The 22,080-nt window shown below is 48.0% G+C and overlaps 2 protein-coding genes across 10 annotated transcripts in view; one reads left to right on the forward strand and one right to left on the reverse strand.

The window, feature by feature from the left end:
* Positions 1-6,739: 6,739 nt before the first annotated feature.
* On the reverse strand, positions 6,740-17,320 carry FASTKD3 (FAST kinase domains 3). Of its 5 annotated transcripts, none has more exons than XM_031016820.2 (7): positions 17,231-17,320; positions 14,855-16,325; positions 14,136-14,221; positions 11,397-11,571; positions 10,148-10,217; positions 8,575-8,689; positions 6,740-7,111 (listed from the first exon to the last, which is right to left on the reverse strand). In XM_031016820.2, exons 2-7 carry the CDS (start codon positions 16,290-16,292, stop codon positions 7,013-7,015), a joined length of 1,983 nt encoding a protein of 660 aa, XP_030872680.1. In that variant the 5' UTR covers positions 16,293-16,325; positions 17,231-17,320; the 3' UTR covers positions 6,740-7,012. The 5 variants fall into 5 exon arrangements, 4 of the variants coding, with proteins under 4 accessions (XP_030872680.1, XP_030872681.1, XP_030872682.1 ...); XM_031016821.2 differs by having other exon boundaries at positions 17,195-17,314; XM_031016822.2 differs by having other exon boundaries at positions 17,214-17,232.
* Positions 17,321-17,423: 103 nt separating this feature from the next.
* MTRR (5-methyltetrahydrofolate-homocysteine methyltransferase reductase) overlaps positions 17,424-22,080 on the forward strand; it is a 39,476-nt gene continuing 34,819 nt past the window's right edge. For 4 of the 5 annotated variants that reach the window (XM_081825869.1, XM_081825867.1, XM_081825870.1 and 1 more), the window contains exons 1-3: positions 17,424-17,526; positions 19,497-19,657; positions 21,399-21,552. In XM_081825869.1, the coding sequence (XP_081681995.1) occupies positions 19,529-19,657; positions 21,399-21,552 (283 nt within the window). In that variant the 5' untranslated portion in view covers positions 17,424-17,526; positions 19,497-19,528. Of the gene's footprint in view, positions 17,527-19,013; positions 19,248-19,496; positions 19,658-21,398; positions 21,553-22,080 lie in introns of those variants that run through there. The other variant, XM_081825868.1, reaches the window with a different exon arrangement.

Genomic DNA, 22,080 nt, shown 5'->3' on the forward strand with positions numbered 1-22,080 from the left:
TCAGAGGGCTCCAGGGAACGAGGCCTGAGCTGGGGAGATGGGTCCTGCGCCGAGAGAGGCGTTCCCGCAAATGCAATCCCCCCCTGAGGTGGATGAAGGAGGGCCCAAGTGACTCACTGCAGAAAGCCATGATGGTCCGTGAGCCTGCACAGCGAGAGCTCAGCATCTTCCCATGGGTCCCGTGGAGACCCTGCTGGGCGTGCCTGAAACAGAGGGGGCCCGTGGTGGGGGTTCTGTCAGAGCCAGGGGCATGGGTGACAGGAGGGAGCAGAATGGCTCCTCTTTCCCCTGCATCCTAGGGAGCCCAGGACCCGCTGAAAATGGCCCAGCAGGAGAGGCAGGACCTGTCTGCCCCATGGGAGCAGTCTAACAGCCTGACAGCCCCACCTGCTTCTCCCAGTGATGATCCCTGCCCAGCTTGCCCTGCTCCTACAGGCAACAATATCCACTTGGACCCCAAAGCGGTCCCAAGGGCTGTTTCACCAAATCCCCCATCCCAGCACCCCACTGCTGGACTCTGCTCTGATCCAGCCTGGGAGGTAACTGCTCTTGCTGTTGAGGATTCCCTTTGGGCCAGAGCTGCTCCTGCCTGCCTATGAGCCCCGCCTGGGACTCATCAGCTACTGAGGACTAGGATCCCCGCCTGGGCCTCATCAGCTCCTGACAACTAGGATCCCCGATGGACCCTCGCCTGCTACTGATGCCTCCCTCCCCCAGGTCTCACTTGTTCCTGACGACTCTGGGCCTTCTCTGGGCTGAACTTCCCCATCCTTGGCTCTGGTCCCCACCCCTGCAGTGGGTGCTCCTAGAGTTGATGGTTCCTCTCTGGGCCTCACCTGAGTGTAATTGGCTATGATGTTGGCCTGTTGCTAGGTCAGCGGAGTCTCTAGGTCCTCTTTCATGGTGCTGTAACCAAAAACATCCAAATGGGAGCCTGCATGAAAACCTCCAGAGAACAAAGGGGTCTGCTCCATGTGGCAGATCCCAAGTCTGTCTGAGCTGAGAGTGGAGAAAACCCTTTGGTCCCAGGGGGGAGGAGCTGGGCTGGGGGATCCCACACGGGCACTCCCACTCAGTGGCACTCTCACCCCCAGAGTCCCTTCCCAGCCACTGTCCCCATGCATGCTGTCACGCTGAGTTGGCAGAGTCTCTTACCCCGTTTCCAGGAGCACACGGGGGTCCGGGAGTCTCTGGGAAACTGCTGACCTGATGCTTGGTGTGGCGTCCCCCAGCCCGGGGCCCGCAGCTCGAGGCTGGCTGGGAGGGCTGGCCATTGAATGCTCCTGCGGGCTTAGGCGGGCAATTGTATGTGTCTCTGAGCTCTCACAAGCACACACGACAAAAGGGAAAAAGCAATGAGTGGACGTCATCCACATGAACAACTTTGGCAGCAAGAGTGTGAGCAAACTCCCCACCCTGATTGCAAGGATTGTGAATGGCCCGAGGAGGGGTGAAGGGGAGAGCAGGAGGGGCTTCGTCGTCCCTGCCGGGGAGGAGCATGCTGGCTCCTGGCCCAGGAGGCTAGGACCCGGGCAGCAGGGGGGCAGCCCTCCCCACCAGAGCTGTGGAAGGGCTGCACGCGCCGGCTCATGGTCAGTGCTCGGGGGTCCAGTGTCCTCGGCCACGGCCCAGGAGGCCATGCCGCCCACCCGGAGCCCGAGTCCCCACAGTGGCCCGAAGGGAGCAGCGAGCAGGGCACACTCACCTGTGACCTGTCGCTGTGTGAGCTGTACCTCCTGTCTACACGGGGGTCGTGGGGCGAGCAGGGCACTGAGAGTGTGGCAGAGACAGGGACAGAGAGCACAAACGTCTCCCCCTGCCTGGGGACACAGAGCCTAGTGCGGGCCAGGCAGCAGGGAACCCTGGGGCTCTACAGTTCCGCCCAACGGGGTCCCGCGTCATTAGTGCACATCAGCGGTGTCCCGTCAGCACCTAGCCCTCCACCCTGAAGGTTACGCTCGCGGGGAGGGTCTTGGCACCACACACGGTGGGAAGGCCTGGCTTGGCACCTTCCCACCATCCTTAGCTTGCATGCTCAGGTCTTCCAGGCACCCCTCCCTTCTAGGTAGACTGTGTGTCACAAATGTCCTCCCACCCCCCAAGGGTTCTCAGCATGCATTTTGCACTTCAGAACATTTGAGGGGCTCCCGGGTGGCTGAGTCAGTTGAGTGTCTGACTCTTGATTTTGGCTCAGGTCATGCCCTTAGAGGTTAAGAGATTGACCCCATGTTGGTCCCTGGGCTAGGCTGGAGTCTGCTTGAGATCCTCCCTCTGCCCCTCCCTCCGGTCAAGCTCTCTCTCTCTCTCAAATAAATAAAGAAATTCTTTCAAAAATTAATATTGAAGAACATTTGAGAAATCTTTATCATCTCTGCAAATGTTCCTTCATATCTGGAATGGCTGCATAATTGCCTTTCACGGATGCACCGTGATTTCTATTAGAAGCCCCTATTCTTTTTTTTTTTTAATATTTTATTTATTTATTTGAGAGAGAGAGAATGAGAGACAGAGAGCATGAGAGGGAGCAGGGTCAGAGGGAGAAGCAGACTCCCTGCCGAGCAGGGAGCCCGATGCGGGACTCGATCCTGGGACTCCAGGATCATGACCTGAGCCGAAGGCAGTCGCCTAACCAACTGAGCCACCCAGGCGCCCAGAAGCCCCTATTCTTTATATTTATTGAAGTATAGTCAACACACAATGTTGTATTAGTTTTAGGAGTACAACTTAGTGATTCAACAATTCTGTACATTACTCAGCACTCTCCAGGAGAAGTGTACTCACCATCTGACCCCATACAAAGTTATTACAATACTATTGTCTGTATTCCCTATGCTTACTTTTTGAATTTCTAGACTTATTTATTTTAGAACTGGAAGTTTAGAGCTCTTAATATTCTTCATCTCTACTTTCCAGCCCCCACCCACTTCCCCTCTGGCAAGTCAACCAACGAGGTACATCACATTCACAAGAGAAATGACAAAAACCATATGATCATCTCAATAGTTGGAGAAAGAGCATTTAACTAATACACCATAAAAAGCAAAGAGGGTTTAGAGGAAACGTACATCAACAGAGTAAAGGCCATGTATGAAAGCCCACAGCTGACCTCATACTCAATGGTGAAAACCTAAAATCATTTCCCCTAAGACCAGAAACATGACAAGGAAGTTTCCTCTCAGCACTGTAATTCCTAGCTGCAGCAATCACACAAGGAAAAGAAAAGCATCCAGATTGGTAAGAGGGAAATCAAACTGTCCCTTTTTGCTGAAGACACGGTACTATAAATAGGAAACCCTACAGACTCCACCAAAAATGTTAGAACTAATGAGTGAATTCCATAAAGTTGTGGGATACAAAATCAGCATACGGAAATGTTAGAACTAATGAGTGAATTCCATAAAGTTGTGGGATACAAAATCAGCATACGAAAATCATTTGCCTTCCTATGTACCAACAATGAACTCTCCAAAAAGGAAATTAAGAAAACAACCAAATACTCAGTAGCATCAAAAGAAGAAAAGACTTCACCAAAGAAATGAAAGAAATGAAAGACTTGTACACTGAAAACTACAAGACTTTGGGAAGACATCTTGTGCTCAAGTGTTGGGAACCTTCATATTCTTACAATGTCTGTAACATTGAAAGCAACCCTCTCTTTCAATGCAATTCCTATCAGAATCATGATGGCAATTGTTAGAAATAGAAAAAGATATGTCCCCACAAATGACCCTGGACAGCAAAAATAGTATTGAGGAAGAAGAACAGAGCTGGATGCAGCACATTTCTGATTTCAAAGGATATCACAAAGCTACAGAATTAAAAGAGTATGGTTCTGGGTCACCTGGGTGGCTCAGTGGGTTAAGCATCCAACTCTTGATCTCAGCTCAGGTCTTGATCTCAGGATCATGAGTTCAAGCCCTGTATTAGGTTCCACACTGGGCTTACAGCCTACTTAAACAAACAAACAAACAAACAAACAAACAAACAAACAAACAAACAGTGTGTTTCTGGCATAAGCCAATGGAGCAGAATAGAGAGCCCAGAAAGAAACCCCACCTACATGCACCTACAGAGGATCCAATGTCCAGAAATATTTCCTTCTGAACTGCAGCATCCCAGGGAGCGTCCCGAGCTTTGCTGCCACCTAGAGGAAGGCCTGAAGAATGTCACCCTGGTGCTTCTGGGGTTATGCTTGCAAGTAGAACAACTTTTTACTTTTTGTTTTTTAATTTTCTTTGCTTTTACTTTTGAAAAGCTACAGCAAGATATTGAAAGGTATCCTTGATGTATGGTAGCAAGAGCTATAGGAATGAATATGTCATTCCAACAATATCATCACTTTTGCTTGTATGGGTAAACATTTCAACTCAGAGGCCTGGGATTGAGTTGATGAGGACTTGAATTTATCATTTTACAGAGTGTGTCAAATTCACTTCCAGTTGGTGAAACCAGAAACCTTATATCTATTTACTAGTGTAAATGATCTTTAGGACATACATGCACATTTTCAGGATTAAAATTTGCTTTAAAACAAAGTTCAGTCCATCTGGCCTCCTTTGGTGAGGCCGCCCAGTGTGCTTTGTGCCGGGGGCTCTGCGGCCAGGCCAGGCCTGAAACTCTCTGCACCCCACAGACTCATCTCCCTTCCATCTAAACTTGGGCTCACAAGGCTCTCCACGAAGCCTTCCTTCCCTCCCCAGGCAGGCCTGGGGTGTTCTGCATTCTGAGTCTTGCACACCCGTCAGGGGGCCAGCCGGCTCGTCCCTGTCATCATCTGCGCCCTGATTCGCCTCACTCGACTCCTTGCCCCTCAAGGCTGGGCCCTTTTCTGCTCCCTCTGCAGCTGCAGCATTCAGGCGGGCCCAGCATCATCTGAGCCTTTAATAAACATGTGATGAACGCACGAGGGATAGGGGAGAGCCGAGGGGACAGCAGTACACCAGGGGATGGGACTGCAAGGGCAGGGGATGGGTGAATCTGATTCCCAGTAGAGCAATGAGGAAGAAAAGGTCCTGATGGAGGAGGATTCACACCAAGAGGAAAGGTGGAAGAAGAATGTTTTGGGCCGTACTTTCTCCTCACAGCATTTAGAGCAGATTGTCGCCACATCTTTGTGTGGCTATTCGTTGGGTCTCGTTCCCCTCTTTTCTCACCATGTCTCAGGCAGGTCCATGCCCAGGGATGAGGGAGTCATGGGAAGAGCTGGGCGGTGCAGTGAGGTTGGCCTGGCGGCCGAGGAAGGGACAGCGAGGTCGTGTGGGCACAGGACACGGCAGCCTCCAGGCACCTCTCCCCTGTCCCACCTCCCTCCGTCTGTTGTCCTTCCTTCTCTGCAGCTGGAGGCATGCCCTTCACTAGCTGACAGACTGTGGCCTTACTCTGCTCTGGGTACTCTTCCAAGTGTTTTATGTATTTTAACTAACTCTAAACTTATTATGGGTTGAATTGTGTCCTGTTCCCCCCCACCACCCTGCGCTAATCCCCAATACCTGTGACTATGACTTACTTGGACACAGGGTCTTCACAGTTTCCATCAAGTTAGGATGAGGTCATTAAGGTGGTCCCTGATCCCATATGGCTTGAGTCCTTGTAAAAAGAGGGGAATTGGGGCCAGAAACACACACACAGGGAGACCACCACATGAAGAGAGACACACAGGGATGACAGCCATGTGAACATGGACACAGAAACTGGGGTGATGCAGCCACACAACAAGAATGCCTGGGGCCACCAAGAGCTGGACGAAGCAAGAACACATCCTCCCCCAGAGCCTGCGGAGGGAGCATGGCCCTGCTGACAGATTTCAGACTTCCAGCCCCCAGAACCGTGAGAAAGTAAGTTTCTGTTGTTTTAAGCCACCCCCTTTATGGTACTGTTGTGGCCGTCCCAGAAAGCTATTCGCAACCCTGTTATTATTTATGATTATCCCTGTGGCAGCAGAGGCCCAAGATCACCCATTAACAGGTGGGAAAGCTGGAGCTTAAACCCAGGCTAGAGAATTAGCCACTGTACTCTACCGCGCCTCAAGACTAGACTGGAACCTTCTTTCATCTCTAGTGATGAATGAAACGGGCAGAACACTCAAGCTCGCTGAGCTGGTCCACGAACCTGCGAAGTGGGAACAAAACCCAGATCACGAGCCGGGGACTTGCAGGAGGGTCCGCTGTGGAGCTCAGCAAGGGCTCGGCATAGACCGAGCACGGGCTAAGGCACGGCCCGTCTCCCTGTCCAGGGTCACAGAACTCGCTGGTTAAGAGCCCGAGTGCCCAACTCCAGAGCTCTCTCCACCCCACCAGCTGGCCTCCTCGTCCTCTTCTCCCCCGAAACTTTAACCTGACCCCAACGGGGCGAGGACGCATTTGCACTGGGAGACAATCTGATCCATTCGATTCAAAAATCAGAAACTTCTCTATCAAATGCCTCTCCCCAAATCCCACCTAAATAAGTTAACTTTCACATCTTTACACCTTAAAAAAAGGATAAATAGCTCCCGTTCTGATGGAAAACATTCTTACTAACTAAAGAGTTATTTCTGCATAATTCTGTAATGACGCATTCCTTTCCACAGTCCTAGTCTCTTTTCCACTGATCCTTCTCCTTACCACATAGGACTGCTTCTAACCAAGTATGAAAGAGGGAAATAGGAGACAAGATTTCTTCCTTATATTTGTTACAAGAGGAAACAAAGGTTTTGAAAAAAAATATTTTCAGTTAGCAAATAACCACCATAAAACAAAGATTTAAAAATAATGACACTCATTTCGATCCTTTATTGTACTTGATCAGTTGCTTCATGTATAAAAGTACCTACAGTAGTATTAAATAAAAATAAAAATTTATTTAAAATTTACCACTGGTTAAGTGTATACATGGTGTAAGGAAAACTAGACCCTTTCCAGATCACCACAGTCCACGAACGGCTAATTCACAATGTACGTTCTGTTTTTGTACTGAGTCCCATGAAAACCCAGGTTCGTCACTTTCTGAGTCCTAGAGCCAGCATTCCTTCCTGTTACCAACGAACGCCCACGTTTTGAGGAAATAGTTTTCTCTGTAAATACTCCACCAATTCCACTCTTGATTTTATCGTCTCGATCTCGTAATAGGGGATCTGTAAAGGGAGGGAAATAACAGAAAGACATCATAATCTGTCACGTTCTGAAGCACCCCGGTGTTCTGGTTTCTCGAGCCCTCCCCCCTCGGCGGCATGTGGGCTCCCGGAGGGCAGAGCTCACAGCCCTGCACCCCCAGCGCCTCCAGCAGCGCCGGGCACACAGGCGGGGCTCAGGACACCAGCAGCAGATCGTGCGGAGAACACTGACAATCCTGCGCTGGTGGAGCCTCACGTTTCGGATGACGGTGGAAGGAGAGCCAGAGCCAGGGGCCGAGATGGAGCCAGAATCCGGATCCTCAGAGCAGTGGAGGCCAGTCTGATGCAGGAAGCAGGGTGGGCAAAGGGAGAGAGGCAAGAGAGCATGGAGAGGGATGGGGGGCAGGCAAGAGGCCACCAAGCTCGGAGCGGAGGGTCTGGCCGCGGGCCAGCTGGGGAGGGTCTCGAACGCTCTGATGTAGACGGGTTTTTGCTTGCTCCTATAAGCGGTGAAGAGACAATAAAGGTTTCTGAACACGCACTGGCGTGTTATCTCTAGAAAAATTAGGCTAGGGATGTAGGTGAAATATGGAGTGGAAAAAAGGCACCAGACGGGAGAGCAGACCGGCAGCTGGGCAGCTCCATGCACCTTCACCAAGGACTCCTCACAGGGGACCTTGGTGCGCCGTCGATACCGCGAACACAAGCAAGCGCTGAGGCATTAGAAGTGTTGGTGAGGGGCGCCTGGGGGGCTCAGTCATTAGGCGTCCGCCTCCGGCTCAGGTCGTGATCCCGGGGTCCTGGGATCAAGCCCCGCACCGGGCTCCCTGCTCCGTGGGAAGCCTGCTTCTCCCTCTCCCACTCCACCCGCTTGTGTTCCCTCTCTCGCTGTGTCTCGGTCAAATAAATAAATAAAATCTTTAAAAATAAATACATAAGTGTTGGTGAGGATCCTGGTTTTAATGGGTCCTCTTGTCTATTTCTATTCATTAAATCGGGGAAATGAAAGCAAAACAGATATTCTAATAATTTAGTAATTCTAGAAGCAGAGGTCAGCATAGCTTATAGAGAATACAGGGATGCCTCACTTTTGGAAAACGGAAGGTCTGAACGTTCTGTATTTCGAAATATAAAGAGATTAAGCCTAATGAACGAAGTTGACATTTAAACTAGACGTGAGATTCTTGGTCCACTGGGCTGGCAGACTACCTAGCACCCTGGGAAAAGCAAATCTAAAGTAGAAACTGCTTCTGGAGGGGCGGCTGGGTGGCTCACTCGTTAAGGATCTGCCTTTGGCTCAGGTCATGATCCCGGAGTCCTGGGATCAAGCCCCGCATCGGGCTCCCTGCTCCGCAGGAGGCCTGCTTCTCCCTCACCTACTCCCCCTGCTTATGTTCCCTCTCTTGCTGTGTCTCTGTCAAATAAATAAAATCTTAAAAAAAAAAAGATTGGTTTTAGAGCAAAGGAAACAGGAGAACTCATACCTGAACAACGTGGTAACCAAGCAAGCGCAGGTGTCTCTGTTTAATAGCTTCCTTTCCCAGTAAGTGTTTGCTATTCAGAGAAAATCTTTTTGGATCATCAATGCACAGCGCTACCCTGAAAAATTGGAGGGGGAAACTTATTTTTTTATTTTTTAAGTTCTTTATTTAAATTCAGTTTAGTTAACATATAGTGTATTAGTTTCAGAGGTAGAGTTCAGTGATTCGTCGGTTGCATATAACACCCAGTGCTCATTCCATCAAGTGCCCTCCTTAATGCCCACCACCCAGTTACCCCATCCCCTCACCCACCTCCCCTCCAGCAACCCTGTTTGTTCTCTAGTTAAGAGTCTCTTATGGTTTGCATCCCTCATTTTCCCCCCTTCCCCTACGTTCACCTGTTTCTTAAATTCCACGAGTGAAATCATATGGTATTTGTCTTTCTCTGATTGACTTATTTCGCTTAGCATAATACCCTCTAGCTCCATCCACGTTGTTGCAAATGGCAAGATTTCAATCTTTTTGACGGCTGAGTAATATCCCATTGCGTATATATACCACATCTTCTTTATCCATTCATCTGTCGATGGACATCCTGGCTCTTTCCACAGTTTGGTTTTTGTGGACATTGCTGCTATGAACATTGAGGTGCAGGTGCCCCTTCAAATCACTGTGTTTGTATCCTTTGGATAAATACCTAGTAGTGCAATTGCTGGGTCGTAAGGTAGCTCTATTTTTAACTATTTGAGGAACCTCCATACAGTGTTCCAGAGTGGTCGCACCAGCTTACATTCCCACCAATTAATTTTTGCCGTTCTGACTGGTGTGACGTGGTACTTCATTGTGGTTTTGATTTGTATTTCCCTGATGCCAAGAGATGTGGAGCATTTTTTCATGTGTCTGTTGGCCATTTGTGGCTTCTTTGGAGAAATGTCTGCTCATGTCTTCGGCCCATTTCTTGACTGGATTATTTGTTTTTTGGTTTTTTTTTTTTTTTTTTTTTAAAGATTTTATTTATTTATTTGAGAGAGAAAGAGAATGAGAGACAGAGAGCACGAAAGGGAAGAGGGTCAGAGGGAGAAGCAGACTCCCCGCTGAGCAGGGAGCCCGATGTGGGACTTGATCCTAGGACCCTGGGATCATGACCTGAGCCAAAGGCAGTCGCTTAACCAACTGAGCCACCCAGGTACCCTGTTTTTTGGTTCTTGAGTTTGATAAGTTCTTTATAGATTTTGGATACTAGCCCTTTAGCTCATAAGAGGGAGAAACTTAATTTTTAAGACAATCCAAAATATTTATACATTTTTAGTGGCAAGGGTTTACTTGGGATTTGGCTATTTCAGTGTGTCAGCATTATTTTTAGTAACTCATGGGTGTGCTGTCCTTTCCTATGCTGAAACTGCACTCAAGTTTATTAACATTAATGTTTATGTTACACAGAATTTCCACAATTGGGTTGCTGCACTCTAGCGTCTTTACTTCCAGAACCATGTTAACTCTCCCACCTTGAGAAAATAGCATCGATTATCAAGCCCGCCACGTCTCATCACATAAAAACCACACCAGTTTTCTTTACCTTTTATGCACATCTTCGTCAACTGTATATGGCAGTACTAATCCTTCTTCGTCTAATTTAATTTCAACATCTGGTGAGAGAAGAAAGGAAACATTCTCTGTGTGGTGCTCTCACAAACACTATGCGCCTGTCCTCCTCCTCCTGCTTTGAATCCGTCCACACCACAATGCACCCAGCTGTGCTGAAGGCTGCAAAGCAATGACCACACCAGACCATGGTGAGAATTTCATTTTAACCAGCTCTATGATCAACCAGGACAGCCTTAAATTAAGGAAGCTCAACCACCCGAAAGCCAGGAGTGGGTCCTCAAGGTTTGGGCATGACAAGAACCTCGCCTGCTTTCTCCTTCACCTTGTAGTAAGTGGTGGGCATCCTTCAACCCGGAGTGAAGAAAATCCTTTAAGCAAAGTACAGGTACAACCTCTGCAAGTAAAAACTTTCATCACTGGGGCTCCCAGAGCCTCCACGGTAGGCAATGCCTCCTGCACCCCGACGTGTGGTCGCGGGGCACAGCAGACCCCCACCACCTTCCCTCTGATGGCCTGCCATTCCTTTTGTTAAAAGAGCACGTAAGGGGGAGGTGAGCTCTGACCACCTGAAGCCAATAAGACACTGTCACCTTCGAGCTGATCTTCTTTTACTCATTAATTTTAGAAAACCATGAAGGGCATAAGGACTTGAACTCTCCGGCCAGCCCTGTGCAACAGAACTTTCTGCCGCGAAGCACGTGTTTTCACCTTTGCTGTCCACTACGGCATCTGCCCGCCCCCTGGGAGCCTGAGCGCTTGACGTGTGGCTCCAAGGAACTGAACTTTGGATGGGTTTTAAATCTGAGCTAATGGAAATTTAAGTAGCCACAGGGACTCCTGGCTGCTGTGTGGGCCAGCGCCACCCTGGAGGACAACAGTGAGCAACGCCACAGCCCCCACATGTTCCCGGTATCACTTTACACTCGCACCTGGTCCTTACCTAAGTCTGGGTCACTATGCTTCCTGCTCTCATTTTACAGAAAAGAAGCAAGCAGAGAAAGGCTACTCTGCCCAAAGACATTCCCCTGCCACGTGGGACTCCCCCCGACCGTCTGGACTCCACAGCCCTACCGCTCACCCACTGTTCCAATCTGCCTTCAGGGAAGGGCGACCTCCGCTTTACATTTCCAGGCCTTCCACTGGCTACTAAATCCCACAGATTCCCAAAGAGGACAGCATGCCGAGGCTGGTAAACAACAGCAAAACTCCCTACTACTCACCTATTGTGTAACAATAGGGCGTTAACACTTTTGAAGCAAAATACAATCTGGCTCCCAAAAGGTCAGTCAGTCCAATCTTCACAGATTTGTAAAGCTGAAAATCCACAGGCGTCTCCAGAGAAGAGCACGGAGTAAGAAATGACCTCACTTGATATTTAGGAAGAAGTTTCTGACCCTAAAAATTGGATGTTTAAACGAGAAAGGAAGATATGATACAAAACAAGAAAATAAATCCAATAGTTCAATATATCTTTTAAATGTGTTTTCAAAGTAGTCAGAAGTCACAGAAAGGGAGGGACGGAACAACAATGCTATTACAGCTCAAGAAACATCTCTGGAACTCTCAGAATCGCTGTAAGGGCCTTGAGGACACTCACGTTTTTAACAGAGGACAATATGAAAAAGGTGACATTTCAATTCAGGGAGAAAAGGATAGCTATATAGTAAATACTGCAACTGGTAATCCACCTGGGAAAGAATGAAGTGAAAATTCTAGCATGCGCCGTGGACTATCATAAATTCCAGGTGAGTTACAGAGCTAAATACAGGAAGGGAAGTGATGTTCTTAAAAATTTAGAAAAATATTTATATTACCTTAGGACAGGTAAAATATTCTGAAGTGAGAGAAGAGACCATAAAAGATGGATAGATTTCACTACAGAAAACTTAAAAATTTTTATAGAGCAAAAAGATACCATAAACAATATTAAATTAAAACAAACAAAGAAGTAAAAACTACAGGGGCACCTGGGGGCTCAGTCAGTTAAGCGTCCAAATCTTGATTTCAGCTCAGGTCATGACCTCGGGGTCCTGAGATCGAGCCCCGCCTCAGGCTCTGAGTTCAGGGTGGTTGCCTGCTTAAGTTTCTCTCTCTCCCCGCTCGCACCCTCCTCCCTCCCCCATGCACATGTGCACATGCTCTCTCAAAAAAAAAAAAAAAAAATTTAAGAACTACAAACCAGGAGGAAATATCTACAACATACACAGACACACAGGAGCTACCATCTCCATCTTATGTGCTCCAGGATGAGACCCCCCCGAAAAAGGAAGACAACCCAATAGGAACCTGACTCAAGAGGTCACTAGAGGATTCACAGCAAATGTAAATGACCGGTAAGCACTGTGAAAATATGTTCAACTCATTATTGCTCATTAAAATGCAATTTAAACATGTGACACAGTAGTCTTTTTCCTGAAGTCGAATGACAACAATTAAAGGATTGATAACACACAGCGACAGAAGAGGCAGGGACATTTACAACCATTAGGGGCGACAAATCTGTGGGTAATGCAATCATCTCACTTTTAGGAATCTAGTCTCTAGACCAAAAAACAAAAAGGCTCCAGCAGGGAAGGACATGTAGAGATGTCTACTACAGCCCGCTGATGGAGAGAAATGCTGGGGAAAACCTGGAAGTCCAACAATGATGCAACAGAATGAGTATCTGGAAATAGCATGCCATCCTTAAAAAGAATGCACTCAATCTTTGTGTATTGCCCCTGAGGAACGTCTGTGACATACTGGATAGACACAAGCACACTGTCCTTGCAGTAGCCCCATTCCAAGGCAAGAGAGAAACCAAGACAGTGTTCATGCATTTGTGCGCATCTGCACATAAAAACTGTTGTCAACACTGCTCCTTCAGGGATGAAAGGAGCTTGGGCCTAAGTACCACTGATCTCTATGTGCCTTAGCACTGTTTAAGCTGCTTTAAAGAAAACAGTGGGGGGCGCCTGGGTGGCTCAGTCGGTTAAGCCTCTGCCTTCAGCTCAGGTCATGATCCTGGGGTCCTGGGACTGAGCCCCGCATTGGGATCCCTGCTCTGCGGGGAGCCTGCTTCTCCCTCTCCTGCTCCCCCTGCTTGTGCTCTTCCTCCCTCTCTCTGTCAAATACATAAATAAATAAAATCTTTAAAAAAAAAAAAAAGAAGAAAACAGTGGTACCTCCATTCTTACACCTTACTCTGAAATGAGCTACTTTTTTTTTTTTTTTAAAGATTTTATTTATTTATTTGAGAGAGAGAATGAGATAGAGAGCATGAGGGGGGAGGGTCAGAAGGAGAAGCAGACTTCCTGCTGAGCAGGGAGCCTGATGCGGGACTCGATCCCGAGACTCCAGGATCACGACCTGAGCCGAAGGCAGTCGCTTAACCAACTGAGCCACCCAGGCGCCCTGAAATGAGCTACTCTTAAAGGGGACTCCGTCTAGCCCGGAGGACCAGGCAGGGATGAGCAAGTCTGGAGATGCCATCTGTGACCCAACACAAGGGGCCTGATTAAGTTAGGAGAATGAATCTCTAGAGTACTAGATGGGAAGCACAAATTGCACCTACACTGAACCCTATCAGAGAAGAGGGAAATGTCTGGCTTGGCTTAAAAATGTACTTGAAATCATTTAGGATTTGCTCAGTCCAGAGATTCACACTTTTGTATCTCACAGATATGGGAAGTGCTAAAGCCTTCACAGCCAGCAGAGTGAATCGCTCTGATTGGAGGACAAAATCTTCCAAGACACCTTGCCGCAGGAAACGGTTCCTTTAAAGACAACAGGAATGGGGCCAATTCAATATCAAAGAAAAGGCTACCTGGTGGCAAGTAACTCCAAGTGAATGAAAGTTCTGCTTTCTGATGCGGTTACTGAGACAGATCAAAAGAGGAGAAACTTAAAAGATTGGGAGAGGGGAGACAAAAGAAAGCTGCCCGCACAGGGCAATAAGGCAGCCCGGCTCTTGCTCTTACCTTATAGAAAGGGCATTCTAGGACTGAGGTTAAGAACAGTTGGGTCAGCTGTGCAAGGCTCAGTCTGTCCAAATACAATTCTTCACCTGAAATAAAAATCATTCCAGTTGTAGTTAAGTTTGGATTTTGTTATGTGTGACAAAAGAAAGGTACATCCAGGAATGCACAACGCACACTGATCACTCCGGAAGTAATGTACTTTTAAATGACTCTGGGAAAAGAACATGTCAGAGTTAATTATACCCTCTTGCTTGCCATCAGTACAATTTCATTTTAACCTCCAAGGAACTCAAGCTCCGAACTACAGAATATAATTCAAAGTACCAGGTATGTTAAAATCATTGAGAATTTCCTTTAACTGTGGAGACGTGGACACCTGACATATTTGGGTGGCCATCAACTGAGACGACCAACGCCATCCTTTCAAAACCGAGAAGTTGCCAGTTGCGTTCACGGCTTCTGACATGTTTTGACTATGACCAGGGCCACGTCACGTCCCACGAGACTCAGGCTGGCAGTCTGTTGACCAGAAACTGTTTTCTCTGTGCAGTGTTCCATCATCCTGGAACTCTGTGTATCCACTAGCACCTGATGCTCGTCTTTAGGTTATTACGGAAGAGAAGACAGAGGTGACGCACTGTTCAGTGTACAGGTAGATACACGACTTGAAAAGAATACACGTTCGATTTCCCCACTCTCAGAAGTTATAACCAACTCACCTTGCAGCTTTTGAAGAAAATAGGGGCTGAATATTTTTGCCATGAAGTTGACCGGATGGCATTCAATTAGTGAACACGAATGGAGAATTTTCAGTAGTGTTTTGGGTGGAAAATAATTGAAATGAGTGAGCAACATGTTTTCTAGCTTTCTAAATAAAGCAGAGGCATTCGGGGGCAAATAATTGAGTTTTCCAAATGGTTCGATTAACTCATAAATCTGATGAGGCGAAAATTTTTCTGATTGGCAAACAAAGGTTTCTGCCACTGCGTCGAGGATGGGTTTTGAAAGCATCCGTTTCCTACTGCAGTACTCCATGACCTTGCTGACGACCTCAGGATCCAAAGTGAGACACGATGAAGCTACGTGTCGCTCTAGGGCTTTTGTAAAAAATCTGTCATTGTGCCCAAAGCATATGAAAGCCTCTAAGACTTTTCTGAGCTCTTCGTTAGTAAAATGAGGGATATGCCTCACAGCGTATTTTCCCAATTTTATAACCAGAGGAAGTGCCTGAGTTTGATCAAGAACCGCGAGGGCACTGAGCACTTGGCTCATCAATGTAGGACTCAAGTGGTAAACTACCGACAGAGAGAAGTTGTTTAACTTATTCAGAAATGCTTGGTGTTGGTCCACTTTTTCAGTACAAGCCTGCAGTATCCTATAAAGGGCCACAATATCCTCAGGAGTAAATTCTTCCAATTTTTCACTTTTCAGTTGACATATAATCAGTTCTAGCGTAGCACAGCCTGGACCTTGCAGTTTAATCAGACTTTCCCCAAGAATACAAAGACTGTGAACTTCCAGGCCACCCCGTTTGAGACGACAATGGCATTCTGTCACCAGGTTCAGTAACAAGCTACTGTGGGGATCCACCTGCAACAGAGTCAGGGCTTGCAAAGCAGTCACCAAAATGGCGTCTGGCAGACCTGAGGATTCCTGTTCACACTGAATGCATAAGGCTTGAAAGACACTATTCTTTAGTATTTCTTTTGGCAACTTTTGATTACCATCTTTTTTTTCCACTTCACAAATCCGCTGTAAGGCTCCTGCTGCTAGAGTAGCAGGCAAAGTTTGCAGTGTGCTTATAAAACTTAACACTTCTTCTGATGAGGTGAAGCTGTTTAGTCTCCTGTAAAACATCTGTTCATCCACACTTTTAAGATTTTGTTCAGGCCTATCCCAATCATGTGCTTGAGAGAACACCGGCTCACCAACGGCATGAAGGTCATTTCCATTTTCTGAATGGAACTTTTTACAACAGCCATGATGGAATCTGACCCTGAAAGGCTCAGACCGTGGTGAACAGAACCACGGACACAGACGCTCCTCGGAAACCTTGTGAACATGAATTACAGGATGATTTTTCAAAGCAGCCAGAGCTCCGTGGATCCGAAAATCAGACAAATGGCAAAGGTTCCTCCGCAAGGTAATTAAAGCCATGCCATCAGATTCTCAACTCTTCTTGATTTATAACTAGAGAAAATAAAAAACATGATCAAATATACACACAGCATAACTCAACATGAATGCTTATGAAACTAAGGATGAGTACTTGTGACAGATGATTCATAAAAACCTCCCACAAACACAAGTACCCAAACATCAATCTCTGCATCCCACAGCTTGGAAAAGTGGCAGCTGAGAATAATACTCGCTATTATTTGCCATGCACCCCTGTGTTTTACCGGTATAGCTTAACCCTCACAACACAAAGAATTAAGTACTTCTACTCATTTTACAGATGAGAAAACTGAGCCCAAAGAGGTTATTTTGTCCGGTTGGCACAGCTCGTCCGCGGCAGAGCTGGGATTCACACTCAGGCGGGCTACACCCTAAACACGCCTCCTCTATGTTGGCTGACAGAAAGCACTGCGTTAGGTTAAATATACCCAAAAGGAGCAACGGGGAAAAGGGCCAAAATTCGTATAGGTCAACGCAAAGCAAGGGTCCAAACACGTGTAAAAGGCCTGAGGTGTTCTCCTCTCGAAGTAAAGATCTGGACAGGGCTGAGGAAGAAAGGGGTCTAGTTTGGCCAAGGGGGGAAAAAGGCAGATCTAAAAGAAGTAAAACGATGCAGGGCACTGAGGGAGGAAGGTGGGAGTTCCGTGTAGACCTAAACGCTCTGCCTGGACTGGGGAACACGAGGGTGCAGTCCAGGGGGGACGGGGCGCCCCAGGAACCGCGTCCTCCTAGGAGTGAAAGGACCCCACGCTCCGGGTGCCTCCAAACCCAGCGACCCGGGAACCTGAGCTCAAGCACGCGGCGTGCAGCGGCGCCGGCCGGAGAGGAGTGGGCGGGCCATGGCAGCACGGACACCTCGGCAACGCCGCGGGCTCACGTACGTTGGGCCGGGACACCTACCGCGCGGCGACACCTACCGCGCTCGGACAGCCGGAGCTCCGAGCAGCGCCGAGCCCCCGGAACCTCGCGGGCCTCCGTACGCGCATTCCGTGGCCGGCCCCACCCCCACCCCCAGCAGCCCGGCGCATGCGCAAGGAGAAGGCCACACCCACCCCGGAGCGCTTTGATTGGCCCAGTTCCTTCCCGAGCTCCTTATTGGTCTTGGGCGCTGGAAAGGCGAGCGCCGTGACAGAGTGCGCAGGCGCGGGAGCAGGGTTCGCGGTCCTACGCGGTCCTACGCGGTACTAGAGTGTCTCCGGCCGGCCTCCCTCAGGTGAGACCCGGTGGCTGCTGTTTCCCGGGCGGGCAGCCCGCCCAGCTTGAGCCGGCGGGGAGGCGATACAGGCTCGGGGAAGGCACTGGTCTCCGCGCCCGCACGTTCCTCTCGCGGCCGGGCTGGGCGCTCGCGGGTCGGTCAGGAGCCCGGCCCGCTGGGCGGAGGGCTGGGCCGGCTGCGCCCAAGGCTGGCCCCAGGGGCCGGCCCCAGGGCCTGGCCCCAAGGGCCTCCCGCCGCCCCCCGGGAGCGGGTCCGTCCGCGCGGCGGCGTCGGCACGAGCGGCGCTGGCCCCGCAGGTCGCTGTGGGTCCCTCCGTGGGCGTCTCCGTCCAGGACACTTCCCTAGACTGGGGGGCGGCGGGACCCGCGGGGGCGTCGGGAAGGGGAGCGGCCCCGGGCCGCACGCGGGCTGCTGCTCCCCGTTTCTCCGCCTGTCGGTGCTCTGCGGGTGCCGGGGATCCGCCTCTGAGAAACGGGGGTCACAGACCTTTGTAAGGCGGTGGTGGGTCTGAGGGGTTCCTCCTACACGGGAGCGCCCGGGGCTGTGCCTGGCGCCCAGGAAGAGCTCGAGGTCCTTAGCTAGAGTGACGGTAAGCGGTGACATGTCCATCACTGCATTTCCGCAGTTCTCCTGAGTCCGAAATGTGTGTTTGTCTTCATAGCATTCATTTAGCTGACTTACTGAGCACTTGCTCTGTGCCAGGCGCTGTTCTGCTCCCTAAGGACATTCCATGATTTAATGTTATCTAACACAATTCTTCTAATTTCTTTGTGGCTTAATTTATCCCTAGATGTACCTGGTCAGTGGAGCATAAAACTACTGATGGTCCATTCCCAAAAAGCCAGGATTTGATACTGATTTATTGAAATCAGCTCCTCCAAGTTGACAGTCCCCCAGTTCTTTTTTTTTTTTTTTTTAAGTTTTATTTAAGTAACCTTACACCCAGCGTGGGTGCTGGAAGTTCACCACCCCGAGATCAAGGGTCTCAACGCTCTTGCGACTGAGCCAGCCGGCGCCCAACAGTGCCCCAGCTTTAGATCCTGGATGAGTATGGAAAAAAAAGTCTATCTAGACCGCCTCCCCTCGGGCTCGAGTTCCGTATTTTACTCCTGGTTTTCTCCTCAGGAAAAACAGTTTAAGCTTGGGTGGACTGGAAATATTTCCTCTCTCTATACATATATATTCCTGCACTCACATATGTATCTGATACTGAGTTAAACAATAGAGCAGAGTATGTAGCTTGATTAACTTCACTACTGTGATTAGCTTATTTGGTATTAGGATCACGTAGGAACAAAAGCCTTTACTTCCAATGGAATTTTTACACTTTTTTTATTTTTAAGATTTTATTCATTCATTTGAGAGCAAGAGCATGCGTAAGAGCAGAGGGAGAGGGAGAAGCAGACTCTCCGCTGTGCAGGGAGACCGACTCAGGGTTCGATCCCAGGACCCCGGGATCATGACCTGAGCTGAAGGCAGACGCTTCACCGACTGAGCCACCCAGGCGCCCCATTACATTTTTTTAAAATAAAAATATCTGAGGTTTTTGGAGCACTGCTGTGTCTCAGCTATGGTTCAGGTCTTTGCAGGTGAAACATCTTTGTCCGGTGGGTACTATTATCCCCATTTTAAGGGTGAGAGAGCTGAGGCACAGATCGGTTGAAAAGCTTGCCTGGAGTTCTGCAGTTGTGAGTGATGGATGCTGGATTCGAGCGCAGGTAGTCTGACCCCAGCATCGGATTTCTGAGCCATGGACTTAGAGCTTTACTCCTGTATTCTCCCTGGTTTGATGAATTCTCTTTTTTAGACTCCCTGAGAATTACACTAACATATTTAGAGAAATCTATTAAATGTTATGTGTGGATATTGTTGGAGTCTTTTAAAAAAGATTGTGAGGGAGAATTAATACCTGTGGTGTACTCCTCAATTAAAAAAAAAAATCCCTTTTTCTCTCTTCTCTTTGACAGTGTGTTAAAGCTGTAGCATATGCCGTGAGGTTATGAGGAGGTTTCTGTTACTCTATGCTACACAGAAAGGACAGGCAAAGGCTATAGCAGAAGAAATATGTGAAAAAGCATTTGCACATGGATTTTCTGCAGATCTTCACTGTATTAGCGAGTCAGATAAGGTAAATGGTTACTCATGGTTTTACTGTTTTATGCTTGAAGTATTTTGGTTGGGAGGCGATGTTAAACAGCGAAGTAGGCTGCTAAATGCCTCCATACTTTTTTTTCAACACTCAAATTTACTTTATCAACTGTGTTGTAAGATTTGTCGTTTTTCTAACAAATCAAGTGTACATTTGAATTAGACTAAACAGTCTCAAAAACCCGAAACAAGTAATTACTCCTCAACCATAAGGGGAAGTAGTAGTGTTTGCCTTGTTTATCTCTCAGTGCCCCCGTGAGAACGAAAGAGGTGTGTGTTCACCTGCACATGTGTGTTTTCCAGCTCACAAATCCCAGTGCCCCGTTTGTATTTCCCCAAAATAAAGACCTTGCCATTCATGTCAGAGTTCCTTCAAGTGAAGGACCATGCAGTTCTTTTGTGGAATAGAATTTAAAGCAGAAGTGTAAGGATCTAGAGAAGATTGAGCTTCTTTAGGTCAGGGACTGCTTATTTGTATTCTCAGTCTCTGCTGAAATTCCTCCCTTAGGTCACGTAAGATTGTAACATCTGTATTCTTCTTTCAGTTAGTCTGATTGAGTTCTCCAGATTTTACTGTCTTAGACAGTGTAGTCCACAGCAACTAGCAGGAGCTTTTGTATAAGCCCAAGTTGACGTGCCAGCCGCTAACAAGTCAGATTTAGTTCAGTACTTTAAAAATTACCCTGCTTGTACGTTGACTCAAGTTCATAACCTCCTCTGGCCTTCCCCACATCTCTAGTTCAAAAGACTAGACTGTCAGCAGCATAAGTGAATTATAAAGTCAGGTCATAGGAGAACCTTCATGTTCCTTTATGCGTCAGGGTCAAGGTGACTCCAGATGTAGCCACTCACCCAACAGGGAGCATCCCGGAGGACACCACCAATCAGCAGGTTCTGTAATCCTACAGTAACTTCAGTGTTGGCGTTGAGGATGCCACATGCTAGAATATAATCTGAATCTGTTATTACAAACAAAAAGTTGTCAGCACCATATAAGTAGCCCTGATTTGGCCCCTCGGGGTCACCTCACCACCTAGGCCAGCAGCTATTTGAACGTTAGGTGAATAGCACATGTTCTTTTTTTTCGTGCCATGTTAGTAGTCCTGTTTGCTCTCCCCAGCTGATTGATTTCTCCAATTCTTGATCCAAGTTTAAACAGATAGCTATCTACTTCCTAGGTCATGATAGTCCTTTCCGAGGTGAAGTTACTTTAACTGTAAAAGTTCAATACGCAGCTTGTGCTGTCCCCTGTAAGCATTGAATCACCTGGTAATCTGTTAGCTCAAATCTTTGTATCAGCGTGAAAAATAAGTGAATCCCTCAGAGTCAGATTCGATGATACACATGAGCAGTAGAGCTCATGGAATCATTAGAAATAGAGAGGGTGAGTGCTCTCTTTGGAATATTTCAATTTAGGTGAGAATTAGAATGAAGAAACTTGATCTGTAAGACATCAAATGCCGATGATCTCCATCTACCCACTCAGTATTCCCAGCTCCCTGGACCCGGAGGGGGTGAGGAGTGAGCCAGGTTCCGTGGTGTCTGAGGAGTAACACTTGCGCTTTCCCAACTTGGAAACGCTCCACACCCTCTGTGCTGTGAAGCCACATGAAGCACGGATGACTGGTTCTGGGTGGAGACCTAGCTGGTTGCCTTGCTGATGTGTTAAATCAAAACTGTGTACAGCCGGAGATCCCTGACATGCCGTCCTCATTTTGTAGTATGATCTGAAAACTGAAACCGCGCCTCTTGTTGTGGTTGTTTCCACCACTGGCACTGGAGACCCACCTGACACTGCGCGCAAGTTCGTGAAAGCAATACAGGACAAGGCTCTGCCGGCAGATTTCTTTGCTCACCTGCACTATGGATTACTGGGTACGGACTGTGTTTGCGTTCTGCCTGCCCTCAGTTATTCCTGGTTTTAATTCTGGTATTTGAATGTATCCTTCAAAACCATGATATATGGTTGTATAGATTTTGTTCTTGGTTTTCTATTTACAGTTACATGTTTTATACATTTCTATAATGTCCTCTGTTCTGTGAATGCCTCCTTTGTTTTCATCCCATAGCGGCTCCTCAGTGGAGCCCCTGGAGTAGCATTCTTAACCATGGGTGCATATCAGATTCAACTAGGAAACCTTTTCAGAATATCAACGGCTGGTCCACTCCCACCCCTGCCCAAACTTGGTTTAAAAAAAAGAAAGAAAAACCCTGAAGGAGCAACTCTGAATTCTATTTTATTGGGTTTTTTGTTGTTGTTGTTTTTAAGAGGAAAAAAGAAAAATCCAGAAGCTCCCAGGTAGATCTGATCTCCCTGAGAACCACTGCCCTAGGATGATTGCCAATCCCGGCCATATGTTAGGATCAGATGGGGGAGGTTTTCCTTGAATTCTGTTACCTGGT

Source organism: Leptonychotes weddellii, chromosome 7 (assembly GCF_054177405.1).
Source record: "Leptonychotes weddellii isolate Sample4059 chromosome 7, ASM5417740v2, whole genome shotgun sequence".
In the NCBI taxonomy this organism is placed as follows: domain Eukaryota; kingdom Metazoa; phylum Chordata; class Mammalia; order Carnivora; family Phocidae; genus Leptonychotes; species Leptonychotes weddellii.